The 24,218-nt window shown below is 47.3% G+C and overlaps 1 protein-coding gene across 6 annotated transcripts in view; it reads right to left on the bottom strand.

Annotated features, from left to right (window-relative positions):
• The window catches only part of LOC136098650 (mitogen-activated protein kinase kinase kinase 3-like), an 88,619-nt gene that overhangs the window by 55,487 nt on the left and 8,914 nt on the right, over positions 1 to 24,218 (bottom strand). For 5 of the 6 annotated variants that reach the window (XM_071805366.1, XM_071805363.1, XM_071805365.1 and 2 more), the window contains exon 2: positions 6,686 to 6,765. The exons of the other annotated variant lie outside the window; for it this stretch is intronic. Coding sequence is in view for 1 of the 5 variants with exons in the window: in XM_065832216.2 (XP_065688288.1) it covers positions 6,686 to 6,689 (4 nt within the window). In the remaining 4 variants the exon portion in view is untranslated. The remainder of the gene's footprint in view (positions 1 to 6,685; positions 6,766 to 24,218) is intronic. 6 annotated transcript variants of the gene reach the window in all.

The raw sequence follows: 24,218 nt of genomic DNA, 5'->3' as shown, positions 1-24,218 counted from the left end.
TGGCAAATAAACAAATACATTATGTCACAATGTATTTGAGATCCAGGGTGTGAGACAACGAAGAACTTGAACTGTCCTCTGAATTTCCCCAGGGAAAACAAAAAGCTACGGTAACACAACTGGGAAATCACCGCAGTTTAGGTCGGGCAAGAACGATGCTCTTACAACACCAAGTGATTCGTACCTCGCAAACAACAAACCCAAAACCTTCCAAGAGCATTGAATGACAAGTGGTATCACTTATGTAAAAGTTTCACTGGCTAAGACACAAATCAGACAAGAAATTTCGCTTGGCAAACGTGAAGGGCTGTGGCACAACACCAATGTACCTTCATACTGGAGACTTACCAGGGACTTGTGCAATGGAAAAGGATTCAGGATCCAAAAGGTGTTTGGTTTAGCTCAGCAGGGAGGGAAAGCAGGGTTACGTCTGTGGTTCATTACAACCTTCTGCTCCCAAAATAGCCATCCCTCTGACAGAACAGTAAAATTCCACGGGAGCAGAGCCGGCAGCAGAGCTTTCCCATGCTCTGCAACACGCTGCCCTCCTCCCCATCCCCATTTGTCACCACACATCCCACATACATCCCTGCACACATGGAGGGCAGCCAGGTCCAGCTAAAAAGCCATTTTGTCCCCAGATACCGCCCATGCAATGTCCCAACAGCCAGATTCAGTCAAGGCAAGGCAGTTCAGGGATGAGGGCACAAATTCCGCAGTGTTACACGATGAGGAGAGCTGCACTATGGTGGGTATCCAAGCCGGGCAGCTTGGAGATGGACAAAACATCTTTGCCCTTGGGTGGTGAGTGACCGGGGGTGAAGATTTGCTGAAGAGGTCAAAGTTGGGGAAAAAGGTGCTGTCCCTCATATCCAGAGGTGGTGGATGAACCATCCCTGGAGACATCCCAGGCCAGGCTGGACGGGGCTCTGAGCAACCTGAGCTGGTGAAGATGTCCCTGCTCGTGGCTGGGGTGGCACTGGATAAGCTTTAAGGTCCCTCCAACCCAAACCATTTATGATTCCATATCCAGTCAGCAACTTAGATCCTTGAACATGAAGATGTGATGGTTCAATACTAAAAATGACACCAGTTTTCAGTGATATAAAGGGTTTTGGTGCTTCTCCAGCACTTGCTGAATGGCCTCACACCCTGTCACCACAGGCCCGGCCACCGTGGCAGCACATGCTGCTGCGAGGTGCACAGGCCCAGCCGTGTCCCCAGGCCACAGGGAACAAGACAGGACCCTGGTATCACAATTATGGCCACCTTCTCATTAGGAAGCCACCTCTCAAACTCTTCTCCAGTTCACAGCAGACATTTCGCTACCAAAAGGGCAGCAGCAGCATGGCACTCAGCCTGAATCAGTGCCAAGCACACGACGCAGGGCCAGGACCCACAAGAGGAGCTCTTACGAGCTCTACGCTCCTTAAACTATTTTTATTTTTACTCAACTAAGCAAAACCAGCACCCAAGCCCTGTGATCTTCCATAGTTAATTGCCAGCTTGCTGCCTGTTCACCCCATGCCGCCTCACGGGCCCCCAGCCAGCTCCCCAACCCCCTGGGCTGGCTCCTGTAAGGGGAGAAGATGAAACCACCTCATTTTGGGGAAGGAATTTGGCCATACCCACACACACAGTGCCAAAGCATGGGCTGTGACATGCTTTGTTGGCTCCCACGTGTGTCACTGGGTGAGACACTTAGCCTCTAAACTTGGCTCTGAGGCAGGGACCGTAACACAGACCATGTTAGCAAACCAATTTGAGGTGGGCAGGGAACAAGAATGCACTGCTACTGAAGCTCATAAAGAGATCTAAAGCACAACAAAAGATTAAATAAGCAAATCTATGAAAGCCAAAGAACAAACCTTTACTCTACGGAGTTGCAAAGAAAAACTTAACCCAGCCTTGACCGTTCCAGCCGCCAAAGGTTTCCTGGCCCTGAAGTGGCTCCTGCACTGGGTGGCTCCCAGTTGGAGCCCTGAGGAAGACCAGAGGCAGAGTTTCCCATAAAAGCACAGAGAGGTGCAAGATAAGCCGAGTTAAATCTCTGCCTTTCGGACAAACCCGTTGTTTCTCATTTGCTTTTGCAGATTAGTTAGTCTAGGGGAGCTACAAGTAGGGGCTAGCCCCTTAGAAAAGCAAAAATAACCACATTTAAGACGACTTTGTATGCCCATGGCTCCACTGAGCATTAAAACAAGTTAAATACAGGGGCTGTTTTGCTTTATGGTGTGATGCATTTTGTCCCATAGCATCTGCCTGCAAAACCCCTGACCACTTTAAAGCTACCAGGTACCAGCTGCCCTCATCCCACAACCAACTTTCACAGCTTTTTTGCTAATCCTCCCCCTCTGCTCCATAGACACAAGTTACCTTTTGCTTTCACAGATTAACATCATTAAATTAAACCCGGGCCAATTTTTCCAGCCTGTTTTCCCACTATGTTTGAAATTTGTTCCTCTGAAGAAGGGCTTATGCACCTTAAAGACAGCCTGGTTTTTTCCACCTCCATCAGTTTGGTCTAATAAAGTGTATTACCTCTCCCCACAAGCCATACCTCTCTCTTGAGCACACTTGAAAGGGGAAAAAAGTTTACCCAGCAAGAAACATAGCTGGCAAGTTATTTCCCTTGACTGCCTCTGATACTTTTGAAGGTTATTTGCAGGCTCATAAAGGTTTCTTTCTCTTTCCCAGCCCAGCTACTTCCAATGCTCAAAGCCGCAGACCAGAGCCTGTGAACTCCTCATCTGTTGCTGCAGCCATGGCTGCAACATCCCAAAACATCCCCAATACAGCGATGCTGGTCCGGGCATGACATCACTAAAGGGAGAAGGAGAAACAGACACATTACAAATAAGAAAAGCAAAGCCAGAAAGCTTGATGTGCCTTAAAATAAGATGAAATCCAGCAATTCAACCTTTTTTTTAATAACTCTCAGCATACAAAGAGCAAGTGAGGAGCAAAAGCATTGCCTTTGATTGAGGAATAAGGAAAACAAGGCATGGGAGAGCTGAAACGTCAACTGTCACAGCAATATCTTAAATAAGCATCATTTGCCCATCTCCCACACCTCAGGTTATCTTTCTGCTGAAGCAAAAGTCACACTCACTCCAGAAAAGTTCTAAAGACTTAAACCTTTGAGTTATACATACACTGAGCAGAAGAGATAAGCATTCCTGGAGTTTATAGCATCAGAAACACACCCAGCATTTCATGACCGGAATTAAGGATACTTAAACCATCTTTAAACAAAGAAAAAAAGCAATAAACACGCTGGTGCTTTTTATACCAACTTGTGCAGTTTTTTAATATTACTTTTACTGCCGTGTCATGTTTAGACACAGCAATTTTTAACCACCATGTACCATGGTCCTTCCGCTGTGTTGCACTGGAGACGTGGACATCTTTAGAAGCATCATATGCACTTGTTGGTCCACAGCTACATTTTGACAAGATTATAAAGAGGTCTTGAGGGGTGAGACATTTTGCTTTAGGACACTTGTTCTCCACTCCAACTTTTCTCCCATTACTGAGGCTGAGAAAACCAATGTAAGAGGCACATGTCACTTGGACTCTTTGAGGTCTCAGAAGAATGGCAACCCAACAACCATGTTAAAAATGAGTTCATGTTTCTTCCAACAAGCAGGAATTACAGCACCCAGCTGACAGCAGGTCACTATTTCAGGCTCTGGCACCATTTTAGATGATCAGCCAGCACCCAGCGAGGTGCACTGAGAACCAGCCTTCTTGAAGATGTCTGAGTCATGCTCAGTCATCTTAACCCACTTTATACGCAAGACCTGACCCACTCAGGAAACACATGGTCAGCTGCTGAAGCAGAAACTGAACAACTACAGCGTGTGGTCACACCTCTCCCTCTAGAGATCACTAAGTACTTCCAATGCCATTGCCATCCCATTCCACTGCTCTCATCACCTTCCTTTTCCATACAGAGAAAGAGTCAAATGCCTCAGTACAAATACAACCTTAACATACCTGGAGTAAACTGTCCCAGGACAACACTACACAGGAGCCCAAATGGTTTATCAAAGCCTGAAGTCTGAAGCAAAAGCAGAACAATTCTGTCCTGAGATCCTATGCTGCATCCAATTGCTCTTCACTCCAAAACTAAGCCTTCTTATCTACCCTGCAGAGAGATTGTCCAGGTGCTTTACAGACAGCACTACAAGAATCCTGGGGTCAGTTTTGGATCCCTCACTACAAGACAGACCTTGAAGTGCTAGAGCGAGTTGAGAGAAGGGAATGGAGTTGGGGAAGGGGCTGGAGCACAAGTGTGATGGGAGCAGCTGAGGGACCTGGGGGGTTCAGCTGGAGAACAGGAGCTGAGGGGAGACCTTCTGATCTCTGAACTGCCTGAAAGGAGCTTGGAGCATGGAGGGGGTTGGTCTCTTCTCCCAAGGAAAAAGTGATAGGATGAGAGGAAATGGCCTCAGGTTGCACCAGGGGACGCTTAGATTAGATATTAGGAAAAAATTCTTCCCAGAAGGGGTTGTTGGGCATTGGAACAGGCTGCCCAGGGCAGTGAAGTCACGGTCTCTGGAGGTGTTTAAAAACAGCACAGATATGGTTCTCAGAGTTTAGAGGTGGCCTTGGGAATGTTAGGTTAATGGTTGGGTTTGATGTTATTGAAGGTCTTTACCAACCAAAATTATTCTGTAAGTGACATGGTCATGGCCACATCTACACACCATAAGACCACCCAGCACCGAGGACCTCTGCTTAGACTGGCCCCACGCTGCCACATGCAGAGATACTGTCTTGGACCTGCAACAGCAGAGCAACCTCTGCAGCACGGGGATGGCACAACCGCAGAGGACTCATCCAAGCAGCACTGCACCCCATGACACAACCAGACTGCTCTGGCAGAGGTGCAGCCCCCACAGAAGCCAGAAGTCCCCACTTCCCATCTTGTGGTCTCCACACGAGGTCATGCAGCTTCCCTAGAACATGTCCGGGAGTGACAGTCCTGAACTCTGAGAAGCTGAGCTGACTATAAATAGGTTCTTAAGAAGAAAGGCAGAGTTGGCATGGACCTTCAGAGATCACTGCATCCAACACACCTCCTCTGTGGTCTACCAGGAGGGGATCAATGACATGACGGCAATTTCCCTGCTCTTCCATTGAAAATGTTCCCCCATCCCAATTCCTAGAGGAAACAAACATATAAAAGGAGAGGGGGAACTAAAAACCTCAAAATTTGGTCTAATTTTCTGTGCAAAGCTGTTGTAATTATCCCTTAAATAACAAACACCACTGGGTAACACTGATCAAGATACACATCACTTAATCCATCTCACCCAAACACTAAGGTCAGAGACCAGACGAAGGACCACACAATGATCCTTTCTGAATGCAGCCAAGCAGATCTAAGCCACCCTTACACAGGTATTGATGCTGCGTTAGTGATGAGTTAGAGCAATGACATGTGGGGGAGGGGACACACACAGCACCTTCTACCCACACGCAAGTATGAGCAGAAATGCAAATCTGCACAAAACTCCTGCCAATTTATATTGCTTTCCAAAAAAAAAACAGTCACAGCGCCTTGCAAATGGGTCCTATCTTGACAGCACAAGGGGTGATGGCTTAAACTAAAGGAGGGAGATTCAGGCTGGACATGAGGAAGATATTTTTGACACTGAGGGTGCTGAAACCCTGGCCCAGGTTGCCCAGAGAGGTGGTGGATGCCCCATCCCTGCAGACATCCCAGGCCAGGCTGGACGGGGCTCTGAGCAACCTGAGCTGGTGAAGATGTCCCTGCTCATGGCAGGGGTGGCACTGGATGAGCTTTGAAGGCTCCTTCAACCCAAACTGTGTGATCCACTACAGTATTCCCACAATTACTGCTTGCCCTAGTGTACTCACATAAATTTTACAGCTGACAGTCTGAAGGTACCTTGAACAGTTTGCACCAACCACACTCTATAAAAGAAGTCATCAAATTGACAATCTACTGAGAACTGGACTGGAGCCAGCAAGTCATTCCCCACTGGTGCTCAGAGCCAGCCTGGACTTCAATATATTTCATTGACAAAGGAACAAAGCAGTGGATTTCACCTTCCAAGTGAAAACATCCTTAACACCTGAAGTTTGTCCATAAGGGATTTAAAACTGAAATTCATCATTTTTTATACTGGAGAAGCAGATCTGGACTTGGTTCTCTCTTCCCCCTCCCTTTGTTGTAACTTCACTTTTTTCATTTTTTAAATTCAAACCACTATCAATCTCTGAATCACTTATCCATCAGGTTTGCAAAGATCTCCAGAATTAAATAATTTTCACTTTAAAAAGACTCAGCACCACAGAGCATCCGATAGACAACTAATCCAGCAGCAGAGGGAGAAGGTGCAAGTAATACAGGTCACTGATTACAAAAGCAATATACTCAGACACTGTTTGAAACTGAAGCTTCCTTGGGAGAAAAGAAACAGAATGAAGATGCTCTGCCTAGAAATACAAGGCAGATTCAGAAAGAGGCTCCACCCAGAACACGACCCACCAGATCACAATGATCGTCAAAAGAATTTGTCCAACTTTGATATGACTAGAAGGCAAAAAATTAGAAAGCAATGTACTATTTAGCCAGACCATCTTGGTGATGTCTTTTGCTCTGTTGTGAGGCTGCAGAAAATCAGTTGTTTCAGGGGAATCCAGCTCTTACCCATCTTTCCAGCTACATCAGGCCTCCATTCCACCGGTCCCAGACACTTGTACCTGATCCTCCGCTCTCAAGTATCCACCCTGTAATAACAAAGATCGTTTACAGGTTAATTTGGACATGTCAATGGGGACAGAGACTGAACAGGACCACCCTTCATGAGGCATTTCCCCACCATCACCTGGGCTGGGGGAAAGAGAATAATTTAGTCAGGAATTGAGAGCAGGAATCTGCCCTCCCCTGCACACCCCAAACCTGGTACCTTTACAGTGTTAAAATGTTGGAGTATGAGCAGAGACATCTTCTGCAGCTCAGAGCTCCATTCAGCCTGGCCTGGGATGTCTCCAGGGATGGTTCACCCACCACCTCTCTGGCCAACCTGGGACAGTGTTTCACCACCCTCAGTGTCAAAATTTCTTCATGTCTGGCCTGAACGTTCCCTATGGGATAACACTTGGGGACCAGCCTGACTGCAGGACATGGAAAGTCAGTCCCAGAGACAGCCTGTATCAAAGCAGAGACCTCCATTTAGGCCTTCCAAATTCCAGCCAAGGTTTCTCAACACTGGACCAGCCTTTCTCTGGCCACACGGGAAAAATAAAACCAGAGTCTGGGCAGCTCTCAGCAGCAACATATATCCCATACATTCCTCATGGAGAGCATGTTTCCTACAGCCCTGCCTGTTGCCAACTGGTACTCATAGCTATCTGCTAATTTCCCCCAAACTGATGCAGAACAGGGTTCAATTACCCACCATGCTACATTTAGCCAAAGCTCTGTGCCCAGCAAAAGGGGTTTCTTTGCTTACTGAGTAACTTAAGAGTCTAAAGCTGAGCCTGCTGGAGTGAGTCCTGCTCACCCTCATTTTAGACTGAACAAAGGCACAACCCACCCCAAGATGGGCACCTTGAAGTAGCAGTGATGGATGGGACCAGCAAAAACCAGCCCACTTTAGCTGGCTGATCACCACACAGATTTCTCAGTGGAAAACCTGTGTGATAGCACAAGTAAATGGAGAGATACCTCTTGCGGTTCACCCTGCAACATAGGTATCCTGGTTCGGGAACAGCACGGCAACCACCCTCAGGTCGCTCGGTCCATCAGTTTGCAGACACCAATGTGGTGGACGGCAAATGGCGTTCATTGGTAGATAATAAAGCAATATATACCTTGAGTTTTACAACGTCACATCCGTCTGCTTAGATAACACACAAAACACTACACCTATCAAGAGAGGGGCCACTATCTTCCCATACAGCGCGAGATCTTCCGAACGCAAGACCCTAACTATCAACAACACCTCAAACACTTCAGACTTGCACAGAGAGAGTAAGACATTCCTGACCTGCAGTCACAACAGGCAACATCACCCCAAAGCCAACACGAGATGTACATGCCAGGACATGAACGCGAACTTTGCAGTATTACACATCACAGGTTGGGCAGGAAAAGCAGAAAAAGGCCCTTTGAAAACCTCCCAGTTCAGTCAAATCTATTTAAATACCATGACAAACCCAAAGTGAAGCAGCAACGATTGCACGTGTGGATTAAAACAGTTTTGTGGAGCTCCAGCGCCTTGGTGCTGGCAAGCAGGAGGATATTTATCCAGCCTATTTTGAGAGAGATGAGCAGGAAGGGAAAGCGATAAGAAAGCGGCAGAGACATACGTGTGCCCCAAAGTGCGTTGTTCCTTTTGCTGCTGCAGCTTCCTCAGGACAGCATCATTCAGCCAAAGAGCTCATGTCCATCAGGAACTCTTTTCAAAACAAAGGACGAGGCAAGGAAGTAACTAACAGGTTTGGAAAGGTTTAAAGTCCTATCTTGAGGAGGAACTGGTCGGTCTATGCAAAAGTGGATCCAGAGAGAGCAGAAAAAGCACCAAAAAGCGGTGTAAAAATTCCATCTGATTATAACAGCAAGAAACAGTGCAAAAAACTTCACCGTTTTTGCATTCAAAATTGATGCAACACTTCAAGCAATTAAGTTTGGTGCAGTTTGCACCAAGGGCCATGTACAGATAGGTTGGATTAACCCTGAATTCCTGGGCTAGACCAGGTTAAGTCTCCCATCAGCGTCACAGACTTCTCTACAGGGTTTTTGGAGACCTTACACAATCTGTATCTAGTTACGAAACATGCACCTATAGGAATCATGCAAACAAACCTGGAGAAACCGCTGACCTTTCCATCGGCAAAGCCCTGCCCGGTGCTCTTCTCCATCGCCTCTGCCATAAAAAGCCCCCAAGACCCCACTCTCATGAGCAAAGCAGCCCCTACACAGAGTGCAGGAAACCTCCACAGATAGATAAAGGCAGAGGTTTTCTGGTTTAGCAGATGGCTTCAGTCCTGAGGCCAGCCAGTCTCTAAACTGCCTGCAGACACCAGCGATTTCCGTGGCTTCCCAAAAATACATACCAGCAGCTTCCTGTTACAGGACAAACAAATTCCTGTTTCTAGGACAATTTGTGCCCTTTTATTATCTCCCTTAAAAAACAGTGAGGAAAAAAGGGGGGAAAAAAATAAGTGGAGGAAAAATTAGGAGATATCATTTTTCTACTCCAATGCACTTCAAAGCAGCATCATCCCACTTCTCTTCCTACTCAGCTCCCTCATCAGAGCCTCCAAGTGCAAGTGATGGGGATTTGAAACACAAACCAGTTGTCCTGGTTTTGTTAAACACAAGTTTCTCTTTTAGTGAATTTGCCTGTCAGCTACAGCTTCATATTAGCTGCATTTTCCTGGAGAACCAGATACACATTTTAGTAAACATAGCAATGGAATGCAAAGCTATTGATAAGCACGGATGGACATCTCGCAAGAGGGGCAATGAGAAACAGGTGACCAAGAAACTGATCAACTGTGTATAACATTCCATTCACATGAATACTTCAGATAAAAGTGGGAGATCACTAGGATCTCATCCCTTTCCTTCTTCCTTATGGCTGACATCAGGAGAGGGCCTTGCTAGTTGTTCCTGCGAACTGAGGCCTAGTGACAGACTGAATCCAGCTCTGGTTGGCTGTGGAGTCCAATCCAGGATTTTGGGTGCTGGCTCTGCAGTTGCTGGGACTTCCAAGATGGGTTTTGTATATTCTGTATTATTTTCTCTATTCTTATTAGTAGCATCAGTAAAACTGCTGCCCTGGTCACCTCAGCATGCACAAAGGCTTCCTAAAAAGCAATGAAATTAAGAGCTTAAAGTGTTGGCTCCCAGGGAGGTCGGGGTGATGCAGGACTCACATCCCACGTTTGTGTTGTGCACACAAAATATTTCAGCTGCTTAGGAAACTACTGGAGATAACTTAACCTGCAGGAAAACCCAATATAGATGCTCTTATCTAAAAATAAAAACAGCTTTGACTTAACTGAGCAGAACTAAATTCAAGAGCTGAAGTGGCTCAGCTTCATTACAGTTGAGTGCAGAGTATCTGCATGAGAGCTGGATGTAACAGCGTTAATTCACTTCAAAAATTAAACCCAGTTCTTGCCTTTTCTCCCCATACTCCTGGTTGGGGAGGGGTTAAGCAAAACCGAGTTCAAGGGAGACAACAGCAATGTACATGGCTCCAGCATCTAAGTTTCATAAAGCAGAGGAAGAGGGGGAGAAAATAGACACAAAATGACTGGAAGAGACTTATTGGAAGGATTTTGGATAAGTGTCTAGAAAGGAGGTAGAGTACAGCCCAGCATTAAGAGCTGGAGTCAATGGCCTACCATTGAGTGGAAATGCGATTTACAGTATCAGCTAACCCGAAAAAGACTGTTCTTAGCCCAGAAAGGCTCAGCATCCATCATAAAACAGTCTGAATCAGGACACACTGCCAGTACCACAGCACAAGCAACTGGCATCTCCCTCCATGGTTTATCATCCCCAGGGAAAGCAGCACCTACTTATCCAACCTGAGCACCACTTCACACTTTGAAGATGCAGGGATACACCACCATTAAATAAAAAAGCCACAATTGTCCCCGAAATGTGGCTCAGCAGGAAAGCTACTCAAACGAGCACTGCTAAAATTGGGACTTTCCTTGTTTTTTCAAGCAGCAGGAACAACATGTTGGGCTCAGTTTAACAAGCAAGAGTCAAACGGAAAAAATCTCTCCTTTTTAAGCGTTGACCACATTAACTTTGAGCAAGTTTCCGGGAGTCCTGCCAGGGTGCTGGAGTTTTGTATACTACGGAACTGTTAAAAATATTATTGTAAACGGTATTTTCAAACTGTTTCAGAGGCCAGGGCTGGGGTAGTGTTAAAAACAACAGCAAAGCCTGTGAGATTGTTTTAATGGTGAGAATACTAATGTATGTGTGTTGATAGCTCAAAGAGCTAGCGGGCCTGGAAAAGATGGATTCATATGCCAAGAGAAAGCAGCTGAAATATTACAGGTTTGCTCAGATCATCTCAACCTCATTCCTGTAATTTTGCTCTAGATGCTATTTGATCTGGTACACACAGAGTTACCCTGGAAATGGGATCCATATCTAGAGGTTACACAAAATAACAGCTAAATGTTGGTGACACTACCGACATGCAAGACTCTTCTCTTACGGAATTTTTCTGCTCAGGTTAGGATGTGTAACACAAGGTCAGCCAACAAGTAGCTGTTTGAGACTACACACCTACATTTGTGAGTGTGCAACAGGGATGGACATTTTGCAAACACTGAATCACAGAATGTCCTGAGTTGGAGGGGACCCAACAAGGATCATGGAGTCCAACTCCTGTCCCTGCACAGGACAACCGCACAGTTCACACCATGTGTCTGAGGATGTTGTCCGGTCTCTTCTTGAACACTGTCAGGCTTGGGGCTGTGACACCTCCCTGGGGAGCCTGTTCAGTGTCCAGCACCTCTGGGTGAAGAACCTTTTCCTCATGTCCAACCGAAACCTCCCTGGCACATCTTCCTGACATTCCCTTGGGTTCTGTCGTTGGTCACTGAAGAGAAGAGCTCAGTCCTGTCCCTCCTCCTCCCCTTGTGAGGAGCTGGAGCCACCATGAGGTCTCCTCTTGGTCTGCTCTTCTCCAGGCTGAACAAACCAAGTGTCTTTAGCCGCTCCTCACACAGCTTCCCCTCCAAACCCTTCAGCAACTTCATAGCCTCCCCTGGACACTCTCCAGTAGCTTTATCTCCTTTTCACCCCGTGTCCCCAGCCCTGCACACAGTGAATGCTCCAGGTGCAGAGCAGAGCGGGACAATCCCCTCCCTGCCCGGCTGGCCGTGCTGTGCTGGATGCACCAGGACACGGGTCCCTCTTGGCTCCAGGGACACTGTTGGCTCATGTTCAACTTGCTGTCAACCAAAACCCCCAGACCCTTCTCTATGGAGCCGCTCTCCAGCATCTCATCCCCAGTCTGCGTGTACAGCCAGGGTTGCCGTGTCCCAGGCGCAAAACCCAGCACTTGTGTGTAACTGGGCTGGGTTTGCAGGAATATGTCCCAAGTGGCCTTAAGGGACAAACTGTGTGAGCCAAGATGAGGAAAAAAACAAACACCTTTCCTGAGCACACATTAACCAGGCTGCTAATCAAGAGGTGACATACATGTGTCACCACAGCTCACAAAAGGAACAAGCCAGTTCTCTGGGAGCTACATCACGCAAAGCCCCACAAGCCATTCCACATGAACACGCATCACTTGAGGGGTTTTCCTCCCCACTTCTGGGCACAGTGCTCAAGAACTGATTAAACATCTTTTGCACTACAGTATTTTGCTGGGAGAAGAGCTAGTCTGTGCTTCTTTAAGAGCCATTGTGCATGATGGAGGACACCTTTAGTGAGTGACCCAGCCAATGCAGCTGTATTCCACAGCTGCTTCTAGAGAAACACCTCCTGAGCCATCCTGTTGAATCCAGCACAACGTGTACATAGAATAAGAGCTTTAACACCTCTGTGACAACCCTTTAAAACAGCCGTTGAGATCTTCAAACCTCTCCCTTATCAGCTCTCTCTTCCCACAAATGACATTGTAAACTAAATGTTGCAGACAGCATGCTCCCATAAGGTGTTTTTTTCAGTGTTCTTGCCTTATTGTCATAATTCTTTTACCAAATTCAGTGGAATAATCAGTAATTTGTACTGGCATACACAATAGTTTTGTTTTTGCATACAGATCTCAAACTTCTTAAAACCCATAAACCTAGGAAGCAAATCCAAAGGATTAGAAAGTAAACTCTTCCATCAGCAAAAAACAGATAACACAGCTCTATCAGGTCAGAGTTTTCACACAGTGTTTGGGGTTGGAAGGGACCTCTGGAGATCATCCAGTCCAACCCACCTGCTAAAGCAGGGTCACCAGAGCAGATCACACAGGAAGGTTTCCAGGTGGGTTTGAATGTCTCCAGAGAAGGAGACTCCACAACCTCTCTGGGCAGCCTGGGCCAGGCTCTGGCACCTCAAAGGGAAGAAGTTCCTCCTCATATTCAGATGGAACCTCCTGTGCTTCAGTCTGTGCCCATTGCCCCTCATCCTGTCACTGGGCACCACTGAACAGAGTCTGGTCCATCCTCTTGACACCCACCCTGGAGATATTTATAAACATTGATGAGATCCCCTCTCAGCTTCTCTTCTCCAGGCTGAACAGCCCCAGCTCTCTCAGTCTCTCCTCATCAGAAAGATGTTCCAGACCCCTCAGCATCTTTGTAGCCTCCGCTGGACTCTCTCCAGTAATTCCTTGTCCTTAAACTGGGGAGCCCAGAACTGGACACAGAACTCCAGATGCGGGCTCACCAGGGCAGAGTAGAGGGCAAGGAACAACCTCCCTTGACCTGCTGGTCACACTCTACTTAATACACCTCAGGTACCATTGGCCTTCTTGGCCACAAGGACACTTCACTGGCTCACAGTCAACCTGTTGTCCACCAGAACTCCCAAGTCCTCCTCCGCAGAGCTGTTTTCCAGCAGGTCAACCCCTAACCTGTACCAGTGCCTGGGGCTGTTCCTCCCAAAGTGCAGGACCCTCACTTGCCTTTAAATTTCATCAGGTTCTTCTCTGCCCCATCCTCCAGCCTGTCCAGGTCTCAGTGGGTGGCAGCACAGCCTTCTGATGCATCAGTCCTTTCTCCCAGCTTGGTGCCATCAGAAACTTGCTGAGGGTGCACTCAGTCCCTTCATCCAGGTCATTGATGAAGAGGTTGAACAAGGATGGACCCAGTGCTGACCCCTGGGGAACCCCACTATCTACAGGCCTCCAACCAGACTCTGCACCATTGATCACCACCCTCCAAGCTCTGCCATCCAACCAGTTCATGATCATTCATGCATTCATTTGGTGAAATATATATTTGCTCTGCAAACTTCCAGAGAACCTACAGTCCCCACCTGTTCATTTTTTACTTGCATCAAGGTCTGCACAGCACAAAACTGCATCCCTGTTAACTCCCCCTTGTTACAGAGGAGCTGCCTCCTCCAGCAAGGGGCAAAGCCCAACCAGTTTGCAGACCCCCTGGTTACACCCCAAAGCCCATCTCAGTCCCACCACACACTGTGCCTAAAAGCAAATTTTAAATTCAGGCACTCATATGATAAAGTCTAAAGGATCCTCATCTCCTGAAACCCAGTACATTCATCTCCCCAAAAGCCAGGATTATTTAAATCGCTTGCTGGGGATGAAGGTCTGCAGCTAGAGGAGAGCACTGTTTGCATCATTTCCCCTTTTACAGGGCAAAATCCTGCCCTCAAATAGTTATCTGTGCACTTTTAAAGCAGTGAGAAACCCTGATGCCAGTTACACCAACAGAAACCCTCTGATTTCAATTAACATGACCCCTAAGTTAACACAGCAAAGGAGAAGGTCCATCTCTACGCGTAAGATAAAAGCCAGTACAAAAGAGACTAATAATTTCTTCCTCCTGCAGGTTTTCATGGCTTTTTTTGTGTTTCTCCTCAAATGACTGAAGACTTTGGGGAGGGGGAAATTAAAACAAGAAAGTATATCTGGAAAAGTGAGGCTTCAGGTCTCTTTCCTATGTCCCTGGGGGAAACAGAAAAAAAGGAAGACAAAAAGAAATGGAAAAGGAGAAATAGAGACTAAAATCTTCACATAAAACAAATTTGCTCTCTGAAAAGCATTCTTCTCAGACCAAATTCTTCCCTGGAAGAAGCAACTGGGAGAAAAGCATCTGCACAGCACCAATCTGCTATCCAAACCCAGAAATTAAGAGTCTTTGTGAACAAAGCTTGACACCAAAGAGCTGCAAAGCCAATGTGGTGCAACAGAAAACTTGGCCTGAAAGCAGCATCTTCACCGGGGATGGGGACACCCAGGTCCACCCAGGGATAACTATAGGTGGGAACCAACCCTGTCTCTGCAGCTTTGTCTCAGAGTTTCAGAAGCATTACAAACATCATGACTGGTCCAACACGCTCTAATGGGGAGGTTAACGCTAAGTGACCAAGCCTTGGACTGGAAAGGAGAGAGGTCCAACCCATCACCTCAGCGGCCAGCAAGGCCTCATAGCAGCATGAGGGTTTTTAAGCCACTGTGCCATCTCCCACGCTCATCCCATCTTCTAGCTGACCCACTTTCTCTCACTTGCAACACCCCGCTGACAGCATCCAGGATAACACATCTCCTACGAGTTGTCCTACCAGCCCTTGTATCCCATCATTTACCCTCAACAGGCTGCAATCAATAGTCCCTCTCGCAGCCATCCCACCGCACAGCTTCTTTTTTAACAAGCTGTGGCCCCATCCCTGCAGCCCATCTAGATTTGATTGATCACAACACAACTTTCCAACCGAGTGTGAAACCAAGGGCCAGGGACTAATTAACCGCTTTCTGCTCTCTCAGCAGCTACCTGGTTATTTTGCTCCTTCCTCATCGGCAAGAAGCATGAGCTCCACAGCACATGGAGAGACAAGGACCTGAGGATCAGCTCCCAAGAGACACCACAGAACTTACAAGGTCCTTTTCTTGCTCACGCTGCTTCTGCCATGCACTTCTGGATCAAGATTAGACCAGGGTGAGCAAGCAGAGCTCAGCAAACACTTGGTGGCAAGTGGAGATTAAAAAACAGATTGTGTTTCAGGGCAGAAGGACCATGTTTCTGCACAGCCCCAGGACATTGCTGTCTCCACAAGCTTCTGACTTGTGCGTGCCATCGGTGGGGTGGTGGTAGGGATATGAAACAAACACATGGGTCAGCTTTCACAGAGGACTTGTTCTCCTTGTCCTCTTCACTTGTAACATCACATGAACTCAAGTACATTTGCCTGTGTGTGTGACTAGTCACGATAAATGAGCTTTAACAGCTCAGGAACCAGACTGGGCAGCACAGACAGTTACAGAACCACAGAATCATTTTGGTTGGAAGAGACCCTCAAGATCAAGTCCAAAGATAACCTAATACTGTTACTAAACCATGTTCATAAGAAGCTCATCTATGTGCCTTTTAAACACCTCCAAGGGATGGTGACTCCACCACTGCCCTGGACAGCCTGTTCCAATGCCCGACAAACCTTTCTGTGAAGAACTTTTCTAATATCCACATGAATGTATGCTTTCACAGCCCCAAATATCTGCAGAACATATGTATTGACCAAAGCTCAAAGTGCTCAGGTCCTCCCCCCTCTGCCCTGCCTCTGTTGGTCCTTCACCATCCGATTGTCATGTAGTTGTTGCTCTGCAAAACACATGCACAGGCTGTCATGGGCTGCAGCACACAGGCAGCTTCTTACAAAGGAGAAGCAGCCCTGAGCTGCCCAAACATGACCTGCAGCTGTCATTTAACAGTGCAACACCAGTGTCAATACAGGCTGTGGATGAAGGAATTGAGAGACACCCCACAGAGAAGGACTTGGTGGATTAAAGATCAGATGTGAGCCAGCAACATGCACTTGCAGGCCAGTCATATCTTGGGCTGCATCACCAGGAGCGTGGGCAGCAGGTGGAGGGTGGTGATTCCACCCCTCTGCTCTGCTGAGACCCCCCTGCAGTGCTGGTCCAGCTCTGGTTCCTCAGCACAGGACACACATGGACCTGCTGGAGAGGGGCCAGAGGAGCCACAGAAATGATCTGCGGCTGGAACAGCTCTGCTGGGAGGACAGGCTGAGAGAGTTGGGGTGTTCAGCTGGAGAAGAGAAGCTTCGGGGAGACCTTGTTATGGCCTCTCAGTGCTTAAAAGGGGCCTGTAAGAAAGATGGGGACAGACTTTTTCAGCAGGGCCTGTTGCAATAGGACAAGGGGTGATGGTTTTAAATTAAGGGAGGGGAGATTCAGGGCAGACAGGAGGAAGAAATGTTTTACACTGAGCATGGTGAAACCCTGTCCCAGGTTGGCCAGAGAGGTGGTGGATGAACCATCCCTGGAAACATCCCAGGCCAGGCTGGACGGGGCTCTGAGCAACCTGAGCTGGTGAAGATGTCCCTGCTCATGGCAGGGGTGGCACTGGATGAGCTTTGGAGGTCCCTTCAAACCCAAACTGCTCTGTGACCTGCTCCCCCAGTACAAGACAGCAGGGAAGCTGCTGTGCTGCCTCTCCTTCCTTCACAGCATCACAGTATGTTTGGGATTGGAAGGGACCTCAAAAGATCATCCAGTCCAATCCCCCTGCTGGAGCAGGAACGCCTAAGTGAGGTCGCACAGGAAGGTGTCCAGGCGGGCTTTGAATGTCTCCAGGGAAGGAGACTCCACAACCTCCCTGGGTAGCCTGTTCCAGTGCTCTGTTACCCTCACTGAGAAGTTCTTTCTCAAATTTAAGTGGAACCTCTTGTGTTCCAGCTTGATCCCATTGCCCCTTGTCCTATCATTGTTTGCCACTGAGAAGAGCCTGACTCCATCCTCATGGCACTCACCCTTTATATATTTATAAACATTAATAAGGTCAGCCCTTAGTCTCCTCCAAACTTCCTCTTCCCTGAGTCTGGTGGACAGAAGATGAGGAAACTGAGGAAAAGGCAGATGTCACCTCTAAATCCAGCTTACAGTATTGCAGAGTGTCAGGCTAAGAGCACAACAGGTCACCAAGGCCAAGAGCCATCTGCAAGGGAGGCAGAGCATCCAGCCTGGTGCGGTACAACACAAAGTCGCAGGCAACAGGAGGCTGTGGGCTTTTACTGCTATCTCAGAGGAAGCCTGACCTGAAGATATTAAAAATACAGAAGCCTATCACCACCAAGAGACCATGGACCAACCCCAAACCATCAGGGCAGCCACACAAAACCTCCAGACTAGGAGACCATCAGAACAGTTGCTCAGCTGCTCCAAAAATCAGGTCACTTATTAGGCACAGTGGGGAAACAGTCAACTACTTTCTTTTAAAAGAAAGCTCCAGAGAAATAGAACTCAACTCAGTATTGATTCCCACAGCCCCATTCACAGACAGAATGAATTAATTTCCAGAATGGAGAGAAACATACGCCTGCATATCAAAACAAAATACAGAAGCTCCTCTAGTTCTTCAGCTGCATTTCAATGGAAACCAGAAGGCTGTCATGATGGAAAGACTGCAGTTTTCTAATTAATCCTCCCCGCTGAGCGTTTAATGCTACTAATTGATGAGGAGAGGTGGTGTCCAGACAGTGCTTGCAATTGCTTTTTACATCTTTAGACCAAGTTTTTGCTAAATTAAATAATAATAAGGCAGATTTGCTGTCTGCATGACTGTGCCCTACTGCAACTCCCTCCTCCCCACAAGATGCTGAGTTGAGAGGAGGGAGGCAAAGCCCATCTTGGAGTTTGTTTACAAGGGTTGGAATTTTTCCTGGAAAACGTCAACTGCGATAGTGTCACTTCCACAGAACATGCCAAGACAAAGACCATTGGTGCCAGGACATGGTCTGTACCATGAGACACCCAGCCCCTACCCTCTATGGATCTAGGGGATAGCTTCTGATGCCAAAAAATCAACCTCTTAGCCAAGAGATGTCCCATAGTAGCTCCAGAAATCTGCACAAGATGCACTGTGGTGTCAGGAAACAACACCAGGTCACAGCACAGCCCCAGAGGCTCACAGTGCCACCACCAGCAAAAATGTCTTGCCCACAGTGCTGCAGGCTTGCTTGCCTGCACCACAGAACGGTCCTGGTCTCCAAACCCTAAATATTGATCTTGCACTGTGGTTGACCAGAAGACACCTTTGGAGCCAGCAGAACGATCCTAAATGTAAGAGCCAGCAGTCTCAACACAAGAAGGCAGCTCAGCACATGCCTAGATGTGAAATTCCTGCTCCCATCCCCTGTGTTCAACACATTAGAACATCCCAAGTTGGAGAGGACTCACAAGGATCATTGAGTCCAACTCCTGTCCCTGCACAGGACAACCCCAAAACTCACAGCATGTGTCTGAGAACGTTGTCCAGTCTCTCCTTGAAGACTGCCAGGCTTAACATGCTCTAGGTAAGGACAGAATCTGTCCCTTCATACTCAACACTCAGCCATTTCAATCTAGGAGACGCTAAGTGCTTTGAGCTGCAAATGAAATCAGGGAGTGCGAAATAAAAAGTACACGTGCATGAGGCCGTGCTATGGTTACTGAGGAGTAATAAACCAAGTAGTGTTGATGGTCCCCAAGCTCAGGCCTGAAACTCCAGCACTGCTGTGTTTGTCATAGCAATAACATTCCCACCTGCACCTTTCTGACGTCCCCTCCGGGAGTTTTCACACACACCACTGTCATAGATCATGGTCAACGGAGCCCACACCAGCTGTGCAGATGTCTAGCTGGCTGACCTCTCCTTACCAAAAGACTTTTTTTTGCTATTATTAGTTTCCAAGCCACCAACTCCATCATAAATATAAGGTAAAATTAGCTTATTCCTAGAACGCTAAAAAAAGATAAGCTGATGCCTGCACAAACTGAGTCCCAGCAAGTCAACGAGAAGGCTCCAAGCACGCAAAGAATGTTGAGTCTAAAGCTTTTCGTCCTTTTACTACAAAATCCTGTTGCTGCAACTTGCGCAGGTCAAGGCACATGTGTGCAGAGTCCCTCACCTGCACAGCCTGGCTGGTACTCACCCATAGCACCCCGAGTAAACTACTCCTGTCTGCCCAACAGCCCAGTAATAAATAGACCCCAAGGAGTAAAGCTGCACGCCAGCAGGGTGGTGGATGAGATGATCTAATAGGACCTTTTCCATCTCTCAACTTTTATGCTTAGTCACAAGATAAATATCTCCCACGTTGTAAAGAAACACACTGGCTTTGCTTGCCTGCTTATGTTAGGAGAGCATTGCCCTCTGAAGACATTTCATTTTCCAGCTGTTATTTCACTCACGCTAATAGGAGGACAGTTAAGCAAAGACTTCCATTTGCCTGGCTTTTGGCTTCAGGGAGCTCTGAGGCACCCAAGCAAGTCCCCTAATTCTTGTCCCAGCACCCACGAGCAGCACAAAAATCTCATTTCTGTGTTATCTGAGTACCTGTGCTTCTCTGAGCACTCAAGCCTGATCCTGTCCAATGTGGAGAGGCACTCAATACACTTTTATGCAGAAAGCAGGTTGGCAAGAAAACAAAAACACGCCCTCCATTGACCAGCCAGGCCAAGCCTTCTGAAACACTGTCAGAAAACAGCTCAAAAAAACCCCAAACCCCAGAAAGGGAAATGCAAGGAACCAAAGGGTTTGATGAGAAGAGAATCCAATATAGAATAGAACAGCTTGGGTTGGAAGGGACCTTCAAATCCCATCCAGTGCCACCCCTGCCATGAGCAGGGACATCTTCACCAGCTCAGGTTGCTCAGAGCCCCGTCCAGCCTGGCCTGGGATGTCTCCAGGGATGGTTCATCCACCACCTCTCTGGGTAACCTGGGACAGTGTTTCACCACCCTCACCATAAAAAATGTCTTCCTATGTCTAGCCTGAATCTCCCCTCCTTTAGTTTAAAACCACCACTCCTTATCCTATCACAACAAGCCCTGCTAATAAGTCTGTCCCCATCTTTCCTCTAAGCCCCCTTAGGTAATGAAGGCTTACATTGCAATTTGCATCAATTCATGCAGTATCAAGGCTCTTTTTTAGTTTACAAACACCAAAGAAGTGCGGTTGCGCAGGGAAAGGTCCAGCAGTCACATTTCTCCAATATCTCCAAAGTGTGTTAAAGCAAAGCGTGCACCGATAAGCAAAGTTTACATGAGACCATCCTCATGTGTGATCCAGAGAGCAACTGAGAGCCTCAGGATCAGAGGTCAGCAAATTTCAGTATAAAAGGAAAAAAAAACCTTTTACCATATAAATAAAAATACAAAAGCCACACAACTGAGATCTCTTGCAACAAGACAACACCAAGGCATGGGGAAGCAACATTGGAAAGGGACTTGGGAGCAGAAGGTTTTGCTCCATTTTCTAGTTCAGTTGCTGGACCACAGGATGACCCTGAGCATTGCCAATTCTCATAGCGTTCAGTGTTATTCATAAGTACCCGGTTCCTGGAGTCATATGATTACATCGGAACCCACACTTCCTCTTTTCTGTTAAAAAAAAAAGGAGCTGTAGATGTCAAAAGTTGAAGAATAAGTCATGAAGTTCAAAACGCTCGAGCAAAAAGAAAAAAAGAATCACTATTTTTAACATAATTATTCACTTTTTTTGGAGGAAAGAATGATTCTTTTGGATTTGGAATGTAATTCCAATGGATTCTTTTCCCCAACACGATACACTGGAAACCTTAGACTGCACAGGGAATAGCTTCATATGGGGGCAGAAAGGGAGGTTCCAACATTTCCACCTGTAAGTTACAGATGGGAAAACACAGCATCCATAACAACACATGCCTAGAAATTCGGTAGCCCCTTTGAGGTACCTGATGCTGGCCTCCCTAATCTAAAGAATATTACGCATTGGGGGGCAGAACAAGTTTCCAAATGGTGCTTGCACCTCCTTTATCCAGCATCAAGCAGGGGAAGCCCTGGAAGGCAGCTCTGCCAGCTCATCTGCTGGCATCCTCCAAAACTACCGGATTTACAGCCACCAGCGGGTCTTGCCCAGCAGAAATACCTTATGGTAATAACTAGTTTGTACATAAGGACTTGACCTTCTGAACAGCCTTGGTTGGCTCTTATGGAGCTCATCCACACTGCTGAGCCCTGTGACAGTGCTAGCCCACTGTTGTGGCCACCATGGCCCTACAGCTGTGACTGCAGGTAACCACCACCTAGGAGTACTAAACTTCAGCCCTGCAATCAAATATCCACAAGCACTATGAAGACGAGGTAACTGCAGGTCACATTCATTTCCTTTCTTTTTGCTACTGAAAAAACTATTAGTATCTAGAATATTAGGATCTGGGGTGCCCTATGCTATGCATGGAATACATTATAACCATGGACAAAGGGGGTAAACACCACACTTGAAAGCAGTGGTCACTACCCACTCTGCCCAAAGCTAACAGACTGTTGGAGAGGGGCCAGAGGAGCCACAGAAATGATCCGAGGCTGGAACAGCTCTGCTGGGAGGACAGGGTGAGAGTTGGGGTGTTCAGCTGGAGAAGAGAAGCTCCAGGGAGAACTTACTGTGGACTTTCAGTGCTTAAAAGAGACCTGTGAGAAAGATGGGGACAGACTTTTTAGCAGGGCCTGTTGTGACAGGACAAGGGGTGATGGTTTTAAACTAAAGGAGGGAGATTCAGGCTGGACATGAGGAAGAAATTTTTGACACTGAGGGTGGTGAAACACTGCTCCAGGTTGCCCAGAGAGGTGGTGGACGAACCATCCCTGGAGACATCCCAGGCCAGGCTGGATGGGGCTCTGAGCAACCTGAGCTGGTGAAGATGTCCCTGCTCATGGCAGGGGGGTTGGATTAAGTGACCTTGAAGGTCCCTTCCAACCCAAACTATTCTACAGTTCCAAGTAACTAACCAACTATGACGCAGAGAAATTCACAGAAGGAAGAGAACAGGAAGGACCTGAGCAATCATGGCACATGGAGCCGCTCTGGGTGTTGGCACAGGCAGCAAGCCCAGAGCCAACCCCACCGGACAGCCCAACTCGAAGCAATGGATGCTCAACTGTGTATTCCTTGAGCACAACAAGTTTGCTTTTCACCAGCCCTGCAGCCAGAGACGACAGCAAGTCAGCACGGGGGCACAAAAAAGAAGCCTCACTGCTCTCGCTGGCAAAAGCTTCAGAGTTTCTGTATTATCTCATCTTTGAGATTACGAGGAAGTGAGCGCAAACCTGTTCAGTCGCATTGTTCCCGCTCGGCCCTGGCCAACAGCCGGGTCATTACTGTTCTGTGTTCCTGCTGTTCCGCAGCCCTGGGGCAGCTCCAACCCCTCCTGCAGCACCTCGGGACACGCTTCTGTCCACCCAGCGGGGATTCTAACCACAGCCGAGCACCGGCAGAGAACACACAGCACGAGAGGTCAGTCCACATCCATTACATTCCTGAACTCAGCTGACATTGCTGCGTACAGGGTTTAACAAGCCCAACCTTCGCTCTTTGCGCCATTTGCAAAGCAAATCACATTAAACCCACCACTCCACGTATCTCCTTACTGAAACCTTCCACACCTTCTGCCTACCAAGGATTTCCTCTCCCTTCTCTGTCAGCCCTGAAGTGACTGCAAAGGATGATCAGACTTTGGAAGGACACTGCAGAACCTGCTGCAACCTGGTTGCAAAACACTTGGGGACCTCCTGCCATCAAAGTTACTGCAGCCATCGCCGCTCTGATTCCCCTCGGGTTAATGCTCATTTTGCAGTGCTTGGTTCTCAGGAATGTGGGTGCTGCTGCCTTTAGACGGAGCAGACAGAACCAGAAAGTGAATCAAGGATCTACAAATAAATATTTCTTTAAAAATAAACAAAAAAAAATTAGTTTGACCAAACACTGAACCCCCTCTTGCTAATACTCTACCTTGCTGCATCGCTATAGAATCAGTCCTCTATTTGAGCAAACACTGCATCAATTATTTTTTGTTGAGAATTATGAGTTTTGTTTGCGAAATCTTCTCTGCACCTCCTTCTCCTTCTCCAGAAGGATTTGCTTTAAAAGAAAAACACCACCCATAACATCTCTATGCTTGCTTATATAAGAGAAATACAGCATGCAGCTCTAATGTTATTAGTACCTTTCCTCTTTTCACAGCAACACACAACGAAATGACACATTACAAAAACTAAGCAGAGGTGGAAGTTACAGGTCTTTTCCCACCCCCCCCAGCTTTTTCAAATGAAGTATTTTATTAGGCAAGCTCAAAAATCCAGATCACACATGCAAAGAAAGGAGCTTGGAAATCCCCCTCCCTCCGCCCCCACTGCTATTTGCTAAGGAAACCAGATGCTCAAAGCCAGCCAAAAAAATGATCTCAGCCATTCTTAAGAGAGCCTACAGTGCATTTTCATGAGTCATGGAAAGCAACAGCTCGTTGCTTTGGTAATGCTAGGTAAGCAACTGGTCATCCATCCACAGCCAGCCTTTCGGCACCAAGTCAGAGAGCAGAACATTTCTTGACAGGTGACATCAGAGACGGCCCCAAAATAGAGTCTCATGGCAAATTTACCTCACAGGAGGTTTTGTAAGAAAGCATGGCCCATAAAGGCACTTAGCAAAGCATTTGGCAGCCAGGATCCCCCACAGTCCCAATCCCTGCGTGGTAGGGGTGTTGC

Source organism: Patagioenas fasciata, chromosome 2 (assembly GCF_037038585.1).
Source record: "Patagioenas fasciata isolate bPatFas1 chromosome 2, bPatFas1.hap1, whole genome shotgun sequence".
In the NCBI taxonomy this organism is placed as follows: domain Eukaryota; kingdom Metazoa; phylum Chordata; class Aves; order Columbiformes; family Columbidae; genus Patagioenas; species Patagioenas fasciata.
The sequence above is the reverse complement of the archived record's forward strand: the minus strand, read 5'-3'. Positions and strand labels throughout refer to the sequence as shown.